Here is a 15017-nt window from a genome sequence, read left to right as displayed (position 1 = left end):
GGCTTGAATTGAAAGAGGGTGATGCGTCTTAATGCTATGTCTCATGGCACATTGCACTGTGAATATCTGCATACACAATTTAATTAAAAACCACTGAATTCGGACATAAATTTAACTAATCTTCTCTACTGGTGCATGCAACTTCCACATCGATTGATAGCGCACTGTCAACATTACTTAACTACAAATCTCTGTCTTCAAACCCAAATTCTTGGACATTTTATTCACTTAAATAAATAAGTATTAAACTATTTTAATAATAATTTCAGATGAAGTGTATACTTCAGAAACGTTATTACCTGGCCATGCAACGCTTCCTCGCCGATCTAATTCACCCTTGCCGAATGAAAGAGACACGCTGGAAAGAGATCGGTTCCCAGTCAACAGAAGTGGACTACAGGTAATCATATTATGTTCATTAAAATATTGTTATCGACAAATTATAGTGCTACCGTTGGCAGGGCGGGCGTCTTTTGAAACCGCACGGGTATCATCAATCACACATAGATATAACCCACACAACCTAGATACAACCCACTGAGTTTCTCATCGGATCTTATCAGTGAATTGCGATTTTGATCCGTTTGTAGATTCTGCGACAAGTTTTAAAATGTCAAATTAGGTGCTTAATCACCTTATTAGAGAGATCATACATAACTCCCCTAATCTAAGATCTTACTAGGATCCGGTCTTATAATGTTACTGAATGTTCTCGAATGTTTTTAATATGTAACTTGAATTTGCTTGTCGTCATGTCTAAATAAACAAAACCAAGAAATAAAACTTAAACTTGAACCAAAATGGCTTGTGGTAAAGTCAAACTTGTTTCGCTTAGTTAGTAATAAATCCTGTTTAGTGAGCTTATTCTCAGACGTTTCAAACTTAACCTTTAATCTTCACTCTGCTTTTGTTTTATCATTTTATTTAAACTACATACCTAATACTGAAGTTATTTAACGATAACATAAGATTTCGGTATTGTATATTGAAAACATGGTCTTGAAATTTCTTTGCCTACCCTACCTACCTATTAGATTGACACAAAATACCCACTAAGTATTATTAATTTACTAAATGACATTATTTAAAATTACAAATATATTTTCAACAACACTATAGAAATGTACTATGAATATTAATTACTATACGATCCTTATGTTACAAAATTTTCAAATGTTAAATATCTCATTGAAAACGAGACGTGTCGTGTAATAATATAGCGAAGGAAACAATTTTATATTTTCAATATAGGCACGCGAAATTCCTATATTTTGTAAGCGGATTATCGTTATGTTATTGTATGCGTAATTATCTGTTGCTCTTTAGCAACACGTAAACCTGTTCGGAAAATGAACCTTTTGAAATTGTTTTAAGGTATTAAATTAAAAAATTTGAATTGACGATGGGAGTATTGTCTCGGTGACCGCGACGGCCATTGTATTATGTTACGATCTTGCAACACCGCCTGTGAACTAGAGGCTTTTGCAAAACATTTACTTGGATATTGAGATGTGTTTTTGTTTTATTACTTAGACGGTCGGTGGTACTCACGACCCTGCTTTTTTTTCTCCTACCTATGTTGATAGCCTTGAGAGGCTATTTCAGCTTCTTCTTGACGTGTAGGTGAGCTCACGGGGCTCTAATCGGGAGTGTTGCTAACACTGGCCCTAGCAAGAGCAATGCTTCGCAGAATCTACCACCGGATCGGACACGAGACCCATTGAGAAGATCCGGCGAGAAACTCAGTGTGCTCGGCCCTGTTGCTATTTAATGGTTATTGTAAATACAGACTATAGATATCACAACGTGAATGCTGCCACTCACTTTGAGTTAAAGTCGAGCGAGTTTGAGCGAAATTAAAGTCCCGATTGCTTAGTAATAACGACTGTCTTACTCTTTAAGCTTTAAAATAGGTGAGATGCTATCTCCGTGATTCGTGCGAGAGATAAAATAAAACGTTAATAGATTAGAAATACACATTTTTATAGAAGCGCGTGGGTTTACAATACCGGCTTTAAATGTATTATAAAATATGTTGCAACACTTATTCCTTATACAGAGTGGGTTGATGCGATAAGCCAATATAAAACTGTATACGACGTGCAGTAAGTACACTTTTGTACTTATAATTAATTGGCCGGTAAAAATATTATATTTATAAATACAATTCGCGTTAGACCAGTACAAAATTCGAATGGCGCCGGCATTGTTAAGAAAATGTCTATCCTCATTTTCATTTTACCATTCTTGGCAAACACCGAGAGCCCTAAGATCAATGACTTTGGTAACCATTCCAATGGGAAACGGATTATTTATCTATTTATTGTAAAAAGAGTAAGCTCAGGATAAATATTGGTTAAAAAGTCCCCTGTTATAACACAGTCATAGGGAAACAAAGAGAACGGTGTTTGGGTTGACATTTACAGGAAAATTCTCCGGAATAATCATCACCTTTCTTTGTCATTGAAAGTCAATACGACCGATATTATAAATTACGCATAAACATTATTTTCCACTTATAAAAACAATTTGACCGTTTTTTTTTTATTGCTTAGATGGATGGACGAGCTCACAGCCCACCTGGTGTTAAGTGGTTACTGGAGCCCATAGACATCTACAACGTAAATGCGCCACCCACTTCAAGATATAAGTTCTAAGGTCTCAGTATAGTTACAACGGCTACCCCACCCTTCGAACCGAAACGCATTACTGCTTCACGGTGGAAATAGGCGGGGTGGTGGTACCTACACGTGCGGACTCACAAGAGGTCCTACCACCAGTGATTACGCAAATTACAATTTTGCGGGTTTGGTTTTTATTACACGATGTTATTCCTTCACCGTGGAAGTCAATCGTGAACATTTGTTGAGTACGTATTTCATTAGAAAAATTGGTACCCGCCTGCGGGATTCGAACACCGGTGCATCGCTACATACGAATGCACCGGACGTCTTATCCTAAAGGCCTAAAGGCCACGACGACTTTTTTAAAACCGTTGAACTAAGGGGGCGTCGCGTTGTTTTTTTTTATACGCTTAATCGGGCGATTCAACTCACAGTACATCTTGTGTTAAATGATTACCAGAGCCCATAGACATCAACCACGTGTCTTCCTCCGCCCATCTTGTGACCTCATTACTACTGCTTTCCGCCAGAAATAGCCAAGGTGATAGTACGTAACCTTGCAAACTCACAAGACATTATAATTTTTGAAGGTTTGATTTCTATTACACGATGTTGGAAGTCATTCGTGAACGTATGTTAAGTATATATTTCATTACAAACATTGGTACCTGTTTGCGGGATTCGAACATCGGTACTGTCACATCGTTCGATACGAATAGATCGGGCGTCTTATCCTTTAGGACACGACGACTTCTGATCGAAGCGTCACTCTGAAATTAGAATACTCGCAAATCAAATTCATGCAATCGAATGTAACAGTATAATTTTTAAAAGTTAGAAGTCGTTTAAAAATTCCACATAGTATGATAAATTAATGATCGTAGTTAATGGTAACACATTTATGTTATCATGTAATCGAACCTATAATTAATTAAAAAATGCTACCATAGCTTTGATACTCCGAACAAAACAAATGGTTATTATAGTTGCATACTGTTACTGAAACCATAGCGTATCCAGAGATCATTTTTTAGCTCATAGTATATGGCTTTGAAACGAGCTCTCCTGGGTGTCTCCCGTGCACATTGCCAACTTCAAACTAGCTTTGAAAGGTGTCCTCAGCAGTGGGCAGCGGCTTTGTCCCTGTCATTGACACTGGCATTGCTGATGTTCCAAACGGAACGATGATTAATAACTATCAAAAGTGCCACATACTCATTTGTCTTTGTTTCTTGTGTGTCTATGATGCACCTTTATTTTGTGATCTTTATTTCTTCCAAGTTTAAAATTTACATTAAAAATATAAAATTTATCATTAAATTAAAATATAGATGTAATGATAATAGTGATGATCTTTATTCATAAATTTTAATTTAAAGACATTAAGCCGATATCTGGTCTTTTATCAATAGTCGGTCACTTTGTTTCAACAACGATATGTATCGAAGTTTAATTGAATCCACTAATCTACTAGCACATTTCTCGAGGTCATTATAAGATTGATTATTAAATGATTGAATTAATGCAGTTCTAATACTTGCTTCCTGTATTTATTTCTCAACTTAGCTGCCAAACTAAGGTAGTGGCTTCATAAAATATTTACGCTTCAATAAACTCACGCGAATACGTCCTTACGTATTCATCAGATCCAATAACCTTTGCATTAGACGCGTTCAGCTTTAACACTAGGAGCAGGCTTAGGGACCTTGGTAACCGTACTCGTCGAACCCGACAAAGAGGTCTACGTGCAACTTAACCCGTGCATCAGCTCGCTCGGCGAGAAACGCCGGATCTTCTCAGCGGGTCGCGATTCCGATCCGGTAGTAGATTCATTCGCGAAGCAGCTGCGCTTGAGTTGTTAGGACTCCTTCGTAGGCGCTCGGGCAGCTGTTAGCAAATCCCACCCCTCCTGGCTGAGCCTTTGCTCGCCCACCTGTCCTGGTGAAACTGGAAAGGCCTTAGGGCAGTACCAGTAATATTTCAATCATAAATAAAAAAAGCACGCGAATACAACTATTAGAGTTAAATATTAAATATTTACTAATAACTAAATTTATAAGCATTATAAACCTAAGTTCAGTACACAGATGCATAAGATGAAAATGTACTGAACCGCTTCCTCGTGCGTATCCGCACTGAATCAAATCAAGTCGAATCAAATAAAAAAAAATTATTCATCATAAATGAAAGTACATTCTTGTTGAACGTCAAAAAGAACTACCGCTTTACTAATTCTGAGAGATACAAAAAAAAGGAGAAAACATTTCATGCATGATTGGACGTGTTGTTGTATATCGAATAACACATGATACAAGCAAACAAACAATGAGCCGTATTGCCGCCTACTGTACTAATTACACAGTAATCGTGCGATTAAACTTACAAACGGTTGTTTCGATTTATAAGATATATTGTGAGTGGGTGAATTTATCAATACTAGAGGTCCCGCAGTAGTCGAAATTCGACTATAATTAATTGGAATTGTAAGTTTGTACACTATTATGATTGTATTTTATACTTCTATAATCACAAATTTCGCTAAGACTACACTATAAACAATATTAATAAAGACTAATAATATTTAATCTATTCTCAATTTGACAACAGACGCCAAGAACAAAAGTTAGACAATAAATAGTATGCATGCGTGTGTGCGTCAAATATATGGTATGTAGTGTGTGTAATGTTTTCTTTATTGATTTAATGTATATTTTATGCATTATTTAAAAAAAAATTGCATTGTGCACTTCTTCTCTATATTCTCTATAAGTGTGGAAAATTTCATACTCCTCCGTTCGAGCAATTTTCGTAAAAAGGGATAGAAAGTTTTTGCTTCACGTGTTAATTAATATATATAGATATAGATATAGTAATATTTTTATATCCGTTTTGAGCTAAGCACGTCTGATGTGAAGCTTTAACTGATAATATTTGTGGTAGGCGTATTATGAACTTACTCTTAGTATAATTCGACGAGAGAAAGGCAATTTGGTTTAAGCGACAATTCGCTTAATACGCGACACCATATATCTTTGTAATTAAAGGTGCGTTTTATTTGTTATTTCAAAAATTCAATGTTTTTAATTGAACTTCAATTAAGTTTACTTCATCCAAATACCTGAAGAAGTTTTTTTTTTTGCTTAGATATTTTTTACCAATTTTAAACATCAAATGGCTCTCTTGTAATGTTATAAAAATGTCGCTTAAACCAAATAGCCTTTTCATCCTTCGAATTTATTGTTTTAAGAATTCGCTCATGTCTATAGTTTTACGATGGGCCCTGAAGTTACCAGGCCAACTAAACAAAAAACAGTCACTAAAATGTTTATTCATTTATGGCTTAGATGAGAGGGCGAGCTCACAGCCCACCTGGTGTTAAGTGGTTACCCATAGACATTTACAACGTAAATGCGCCACCCACCTTGAGATACAAGTTCTAAAGTATCAGTATAGTTACAACGGCTGCCCCACCCTTCAAACCGAAACGCGTTACTGCTTCACGGCAGAAATAGGCGGGGTGGTGGTAACTACCCGCGCGGACTCACAAGAGGTCCTACCACCAGTAACAAAATACGTTTTATTTCCAGGCACGTTCGGAGTCCATGGCGTCAGTGTACTCTGGTGCGGGCGAGGGGACGAGGTGTAACGTGACCGTGCGCGGGGAAGTTCAATTCTCGTTGCTGTACAACTACAGATTGGGCGCTCTTGAAGTCGGAGTCAAGAGGTGTAGGGACCTCGCTCCGATCGACGCCAAGAGGAACCGCTCCGATCCATACGTCAAGGTGAGTTTGTTTACGCGCCGTCAGTGATGTTGTTTTTTTTTTGTGATTTTATGACCTGGTTACTAAGACCTTTAAGTCATGTCTTATTTTAATATAATATACTGTTATTTTTATGAAAAATGATAAGATGATTAAATGAAATGAGATGAGATGATATGGGATGAAATAATATAATCTCGGTAAAATGGTGGTCAGTCACTGAGATTTTTTCAGTGGACTTTTTGGAGGATCCCGTGAAGTTACGTCCAGCGACTTTGTTTCGTTTTCCCACATTTGTGAACTTTCACAGATATTAAAAATTTAATAAACCACTGTTATTACACATTTAAACATGAATAAACACTAAATAGATAAAATATAACAAATCACACAACTTCACCCCTCGCGTTCCCGCCAAAAAGTCCTCTTTAATGATGGATTTACGCGTAGGCTAGTTTATATTACTTCGTTGGGTGGACGAGCTCACTGCCCACCTGATTTTAAGTGGTTACCGGAGCCAATAGACATCTACAACGTAATCACCACCACCTACTTTGAGATAATAGTTCTCAGTTTTTTACAGTACAACGGCTGCCCCATCCTTCAAACCCCTTTGTGGGGCGGCAAAATTGTTTACTCAATTAAAAACTTTTGCTGCCAGTCATCTAAGTCGCACAACTCGAAAGTGACAAAACTCGAATTCAACAACAAAGTCAGAACTGTTTTTTTTTTGCATGCAGTACGCGTCGTGTGCGACTAAAAACAGCAATAGTTTAGACTTTAGAGTGATAGCGCATGATCGCCGCCGCCATTTTAGATTCGTTTCTTTATTGGCGCGGCTTATACCCTCGCGGGTGACGGTCTTGCGACGGTAGGCTACGGATTTCCATTATCACCTTTTCCTTATCCATCCTCGACCTAAAAAGCCTTCTCTCAAAGTTATACGGCGTGAGTCGACGAGGTGGTGAGTGATTATGACAATATTGTTACAGGTTTACCTGTTGCCCGACAAATCGAAAGCCGGTAAACGCAAAACGAAAGTGAAGAAGAACACCCTGAACCCCGTTTTCGAGGAGACGCTTAGCTTCGCGCAGACGCTGGCCTCGCTGTCCTCGCGGACACTGTGGCTGAGCGTGTGGCACGCGGACATGTTCGGGCGGAACGACTTCCTCGGCGAGGTCTCGCTGCCGCTGGCCGACGTCGTGTTCGACGACCCCGCGCCCACGTGGTACAAGCTTCACGAGAGGGTGAGCACACACGTCACACCACACACACGGCACTCACTGTCCAACACAACTAAAGAATTTTTTTTTTGGACGTGACAACGTCTTATAATTCGTTGGAGCCGAAAAAACATGACTCATGCGGCTTTTCCTCGCTCTGAGGCGTATTTTCTTATGACGTTGTCACGTTCAACTATAGTCAGTAAACCTACTTTACAGACAACCATTTTTTTTTACTTACGTCACGCCACACGCAGCACTGTCCACTGTGCTGCTTATTGATTACTAGTGGTAATATTAGGGGCACAGGAAGAGTTTTGAAAGTCATTGATGTAAGAATACTTACGGCTTAAGTCAGTGTAATAATAGCAGTAATTAAATGTTCGAGTTTGAGTACGTGTACCTCATTTTTTGAGTATTTTCATGACAGACTTTTACACTGGTGGAAGGACCTCTTGTGAGTCCGCGCGGCGGGTAGGCACCACTACTCCGCCTATTTCTGCCGTGACAAATTCAGTGTTTCTGCTGTTGACAGTTGAATAGTTTCTTTATCTAAACCTTGGAGGTTAATTCGTGTCATGACTCACATAAAAAAAAAATATTATTATTTTTTGCTTAGATGGGTGGACGAGCTCACAGGCCACCTGGTGTTAAGTGTTACTGGAGCCCATAGACATCTATAACGTAAATGCGCCACCTACATTGAGATATAAGTTCTAAGGTCTCAGTATAGTTACAACGGCTGCCCCACCCATCAAACCGAAACGCATTACTGCTTTACGGCAGAAATAGACAGGGCGGTAGTGCCGACCCGTGTGGACTCACAAGACGTCCTACGATCAGTAATGTAAAGTAAAGTTCCGCTAAGACACTCACTGCGGGTATTTTATTTAGAATGCATTGTAATGAGAGGTTATTGACATTCGAATATTTTAAGCTTTATATTGAGGCCTCACGAAAAGTACAAGTTTTAGAACAGAGATTAAGTGTTTTGCTTGGCCTGCATGAGCATACGCGGTACCATCTAGTGTTAAATGGCTACCTGAACGCCTTCGAGTGTGAAGACAACGTGAAAACAGTCACTCACTTTGACACACGCCGTCCTAACTGAAACGCTTGATTGTTTCCCAACAGAAATTCCGTGATTCTGTCGTTGACCGTTGAATAGTTTCTGTATCTAAAGCTTGAATGTTGATTCGCGTCATGACTACCATAAATACCTATACATAGTCATCAAAGCTGAACGAACATTTAATAATTCAACGCTCAGAATAAGAGTGCGTGTTTTTTTAATTCCAAACTTTTTTTCTTTCCTCTTCCTTTTCTAATAACAGAACAGATCTACAGAAACTAAGTAGAATCCAAATAAGAGACTAGATTATGTAATATGAATCTGAATAAAAGGCTATTCATTAATTCATTCATTCATTCGACCATTCATTCATCCGACCATTCATTCATTCGACCATTCATTCATTATAGTAATCTCGAGTGGTTATGCTAGATTCGCAGAATGGGCTCAAAGCTGACGACGTTGCTAACACTCACCCTAGCAACCAAACAAACAAACACACATACATTGCTAACACTTATGACGCATACAATTGAGTGGCTTTGTGATTAATTGCAGACGGAACATTTCGATGAACAGCAAGGAACCCGAGGCGACCTCATCGTAGGCCTCAAGTTCGAGTTGCACGAGACGGGCGCGATGCGCGGCAAGGGCACGCTGCACGTCCTCGTCAAGGAAGCCAAGAATCTCGTTGCCACCAAGCCGAACGGACTAGCAGATGTCTTCTGTAAAAGGTTAAAGAACATTTTTGAGTGATTATTTTTGTTAACACATTAACTCTTTATGTAGGTCACCGGTGCCCTACGCGGCGCACTGAAGTAATAATGTCGATTTCTGTTACCAAACCCTCAGGGTTACTTAACTTTGCCTTTTTTTGTTTGTTAATGTTTTATTCCTTTAGGTCCCTTAGAAATAAATTCATTCTTAGTATCGTTCGGACTAGTCTTTACCAGAGTCTACTAGATATTCCGGCGCCTTAGTAAGAAGAAATCGACATTAGTGATGCGCAAAATGTATCACTGAGCTGAAAAGATAGATACATATCATTTGGCTCTAAAGATATATATATCACTCATTTAGCTCACTACCTCGTTTAGATCACTAGCTCAGTGATCCAATTCAATTAATTGGTCTCTCAATTAATTCATTTCTTCGTCTAGATCATTTAGCTCAGACTTTTTTGGCGGGAACGCGAGGAGTGAAGTTGCGTGATTTATTTTATTTTGCTATTTAGCGTTTCTTCAGGTTTAAATCTGGAATAACGGTGGTTTGTTAACTGTTTAGTATCTGTGAAAGTGCATAGATGTGGGAAAATGAAACAAAGGCGCGCTGAATTTAACTTCTCGGGATCCTCCAAAAAGTCCACTGAAAAAGTCTCAGTAAATGACCATCATTTTACTGAGATTATATTTCATCCCATATCATCTCATTTCATTTCTTTATTCAAATATTAAAATTAAAATAAGACTTGACCTAAAGGTCTTAGTTACCGGGTCATAAAATCCCTTAAAAAAATTATTGTTCTTTTCTTAAAGGCATATTTTAGTGCTTTTGTATTGTCGTAAAATATGTTCAAAGTTCGATGACAAAATTATTTTTCATTTCACTTTCAGGATTGAGAAATGATTCAGTTGCTTATGATGTACATTAAAAAAAAAATTAAAGATGGACGTTTTAATTACAGCTACCTGCTGCCGGAACGAGGCCGTCTTGCTAAACAGAAGACGAGCGTGGCAAGACGCACCCTCAGCCCGCGCTGGGAGCACACGTTCACATATCGCGGCCTCAAGCCGCAAGACCTCGCCGCCCGCGCGCTCGAACTCAGCCTCTGGGACCGGGACCGCCTCGCCTCCAACGACTTCATGGGAGCGGTGCGACTCTCGCTCGGCACAGGTCGGCCAAACCTCATCCTCAAACCTCAAACAACTAACTATATAACTAAATATGCAATTTCGATAAGGGAACGTATACATACTACGTGACCCGTTTAGGGGGGTGAGCGGAGTCTTTAAAATACTACGGTCAGTCACAGGAACGGGGGGAGGGGGGGAGGTGGCTCAGGTTTTTGTCACGTAGTCGATTTTAGTGAGAGACATCTTTTTTCGACCTATATTCGAAAATAGCGCGCAGTGCTTAACGCTTTGTAAACTCACAGTTGGTGGCGCTGAGTAAAGACGAGTATGAAACAAAGGACAATGCCCATTTTCTATGGGCGTTTGGGCCCCTAAAAAAAGTTGTCGCGCAATGATGGTTTTAACTTAATTTGATAGACAAAGAAATATCGTTTCATATTCAGAAAACGATTTTTATATTCTCACCCAGGTTTAAGAGAAATCTGTTTTTTTCTGCAGCTAAAATTAAGTTGTTAATTGTTTTCTTCGAAATCAATAATCGCTCTCATCATTATTTACAGTATGAAATAAGTTAATTGTGGTTAACGTTGCTAGAAATAAGCCCTTACGTACATTTTATTATTATTATATCCTATTAATAATAATAAAATGAAATGAACATCCGGAAGCCGGCAACGATATTGTTGTTGTTTATAAATTCGCCAATAATTAGGCAAAGAGCGTAGCTTAAACAGCCTAGTCTGTCGTAGTTATATTTTTTTAATGTCAATAAAAAGCCGGTGTATCTCTTTTTATTGCTTTTTGGGAGTTTTGACGTCAACTCGATGAATAGCACATTGAGTGAGCGTGAATTTCCGCAGATCTTTTATCTTGAATAAAAAACAGTCACTGCTATGTTAGCCACAGTTTTATTCCAATGCCTCAATAATCATGAACAACGATTATTGACGTTTAATACACAAAACAACACCCAATTTATATAATATACATCACAATAAACTATTAAAAAAACATTAAAATAAAACTTCAAGTGACGCTTCACTCGGGTTGCTGCCAAAACTCTCTGATCATATATAATAAGAATAGAGTAATGGTAGGCCATTGAGATTTTTACTAATGGAATCATTCATATCTAAAAATAATTATATAAAGTAATAATTATTATTACAATATATAAATATTGAATTGAACAAAAATAAACTAAAAAGTCTGTGAATTATAACCATTAGCTATTTTTTTTTATTTGTTGTTCATGTTACAGACAACTCTTTCGTTTGGCAGCATATAGGTTTACTATAAGGCTGTATGGGCTAAGCCCTTTGCCTATTGGCGAATTTAAAAACTATGGCACTCAGTTTTGGGGTGTTATCAAATAAGTAATTTATTTTTTTGTAAAACAATGCCAGGGTGAAAGAAATGTTGATACATAAACTAAACAACGTGAAAAAATAAGGCATAGTTTTTCAAGTACAAAAAGTTTAGACATAAAGTTGGCCCACTTTTGGGCATTGTCCTTTATTATTTTTTTCAATTTTTGCCTGTGAATTGATTAAAAATCATAATCATGAATTACTACGTGAAAACTAAAGGGAGAGAGGGGGGTCTTGGCCTATACTACGAGTTATCACCGAGGGGAGGCAGAGGTCGAAAAAACTAAAAAAATAGGTCACATAGTATGGGTACGTTCCCTAAGGGCACATCTCTGAAAATGTCGTATGTGTAGTCGTAGTAATTTGTAGTCGTCGTGGTCTAAAGGAAAAGACGTCCGATGCATTCGTATGTTGCGTTGCAACGGTGTTCGAATCCTGCAGGTGGGTACCAATTTCTCTAATGAAATACGTACTTAACAAATGTTCACGATTTACTTCCACGGTGAATGAATAACATCGTGTAATAAAAATCAAACCCGCAAAATTATAATTTGCGGAATTACTGGTGGTAGGACCTCTTGTGAGTCCGGGTGGGTAGGTGGTACCACCGCCTTGCCTATTTCTACCGTGAAACAGTAATGCGTTTCGATTTGAAGGGTGGGGCAGCCGTTGTAACTACACTGAGGTGGCGCATTACGTTGTAGATGTCTATGGGCTCCAGTAACCACTTAACATCAGGTGGGCTGTGAGCTCGTCCAACCATCTAAGCAATAAAAACAAAGTAAAATGTTCAGAAAATGAAAAAAACTGATTATTTTCTAAAGCAGTGTAAAATTTAAAATATTAACTTTTGAGATATATTTTAGTGTTAATTAGCAATTGAAAATTACTGGAATTATTATAAAATGGGTGTAAGTAAGCCTCAAAACTACATGTATATGAAAAAACGTATTTGACAAAATATGCGACATGCGCCCTTTTCGAAATTGCATATTCAACTATACTTGTAACTATACTCGAGACCTTAGAACTTATATCTCAAGGTGGGTGGCGCATTTTCGTTGTAGATATCTATGGGCTCCAGTAGCTACTTAATACCAGGAGGGCTGTGAGCTCGTCCACCCATCTTAATATTGAGCTATGACCAAATTATCAAATCTTGCCCATTCGGATGTTTTAAAACTAAGAACATAATTTCGCCCGCAGCGAATATGTTGTAATATGTGTGAACTTGTAATATGAAAATGAATTTGAGCAGTTGTCAAAATAACTTAGTAAGAAGACACTGGAGATATTAAAAAAAAACTTTGATTTGATAAATCTCTATATTTTTTACAGGAACATACATGGGTGCCAACGTCAACTGGATGGATAGTGCGGGGAAAGAAGTTTCACTCTGGCAGACAATGATGGAACGTCCGAACTTCTGGGTCGAGGGATCCTTACCTTTAAGGCCCCAACTAATCAATTGACTGCCACCAATGCAAACAAACTTTTCATAGACATTTTTTCCTCTTTAATACAGTATTTAATTGACAAACATACCCGATTTTTTATATTCGGTAAAAAAAAAATGGCTTAAATTTTGGCATCCTTCCTTACTTCTACAAAATTTATAAATACTCTTTGAAACTTCTACTCTTCCAAGGTTTTTCAAGTATAGTATTCGAATAAGTGCCAATACTATTTATTAACCTACTTATTTAACATAAGATAAAAATAGACATAAAAACTAATTCTTGTATATTTTTTTCTTCTTTTAAACCATTCTGATGCTCCAGCAATACTAAAATATAAGCAAAATCGGATGGTTTTGACTTTCTATACATTCCAACTTGTGATTATAATTCATAAATTATAGCTTTAAGTGTTAATAATGACAATAAATGTTCCACTTGAAAACTGCCTGTAAGTGGCTAGATAAGTTTTGCATTTAAATTTAGATTTTAATGTACAAATTAAGTTAACACAAGTGTTTAAGGGTACTAGCTCCTCTATTGAATGTGATTTAAGTGTATATTTCTTTATTAAAATTATATAACACTAAAATAATTGAGATTAAAGTCGTAGATTTGAAATTAAAGAGACGTCCATAGTTTTTAAAACTACTTAAGATCTTACTTAATGTTTAAGGTACCGGCTTACACAATGTAACCAATTTATATAAATATTATACTTTGTATTGTGAAACGAAACGAAAATAAATATTTTGTATAACATAATAAGACTAATGTTGTGTTATTAATTATTACCTTCCATTTTAAACAAAACTATTTCGTAGCTAAGAACTATTATAAAGATGCTCGCCAGTCGACCTATTAAACCATTTTCTATAACTTTGGCGTTTCTAGTTGGCAAGTCTAGTCCTGTGCTACAAAAAATACAGCTACGGTGTAGACTAGACGTTATACTCTTATGTGAAAGGAAATGCTGATGTACACACACATGTCCTTTAAACACAAATTAATTATATTTATTAAAAATTAATATAAAATTGATATGAAAATAATTTAGCCAATTATTTTAAAAATAAAAACTACTTTTTTCTTATAAGTAATTGAAACTTTAAATACCACATTACACATAAAATAACAATACACATATTTGGGTATGCAACAATACATATATGTGGTAGGTATTTATTAATAGGTAGGTAATTTTTTGGGAATAAAATTGCCAAATGATAAAATCTAATATAATCTAAGTATGTCACACACCTTATCCATGCCTACTGTATGCGCAACTATTTGAGTACATTTAAATGAATTTATTGGTTTTGGAATACTACAGAACAATTATAAGAGATTTATGTGATATAATCGTCTGTATTCTTATATACAACAAACATTAAAATTACTTGTATTTATCTGACGCCAAATCGATATTTAGAGGGCTTTTTTATGGCTTAAATGGGTGGATGAGCTCACAGCCCACATAGTGTTAAGTAGTTACCGGAGCCCATAGACATCTACAACGTAAATGCCGCCACCCACCTTATAGCAGTATAGTTACAACGGCTGCCCTGGTCACCAAACCGAAACGCATTAGGTACTGCTTCACGGCAGAAATAGGCAGGGTAGTGGTACCTACCCGTGCGGACTCACAAGAGGTCCT

General features: G+C 37.2%; 1 protein-coding gene across 4 annotated transcripts in view; it reads left to right on the top strand.

The window, feature by feature from the left end:
- Nucleotides 1-14134, top strand: part of LOC114239731 (uncharacterized) — a 109188-nt gene extending 95054 nt beyond the window's left edge. For all 4 annotated transcript variants that reach the window (XM_028170090.2, XM_028170088.2, XM_028170089.2 and 1 more), the window contains 6 exons: nt 270-400; nt 6212-6406; nt 7378-7632; nt 9239-9414; nt 10365-10573; nt 13242-14134. In XM_028170090.2, coding sequence (XP_028025891.2) covers nt 270-400; nt 6212-6406; nt 7378-7632; nt 9239-9414; nt 10365-10573; nt 13242-13375 — 1100 coding nt within the window. In that variant the 3' untranslated portion in view covers nt 13376-14134. The remainder of the gene's footprint in view (nt 1-269; nt 401-6211; nt 6407-7377; nt 7633-9238; nt 9415-10364; nt 10574-13241) is intronic.
- The last annotated feature ends 883 nt before the right edge of the window (nt 14135-15017 follow it).

This window comes from Bombyx mandarina, chromosome 09 (genome assembly GCF_030267445.1).
Source record: "Bombyx mandarina strain Sakado chromosome 09, ASM3026744v2".
Lineage (NCBI taxonomy): Eukaryota > Metazoa > Arthropoda > Insecta > Lepidoptera > Bombycidae > Bombyx > Bombyx mandarina.
This window is presented reverse-complemented; position numbering and strand designations above follow the sequence as displayed.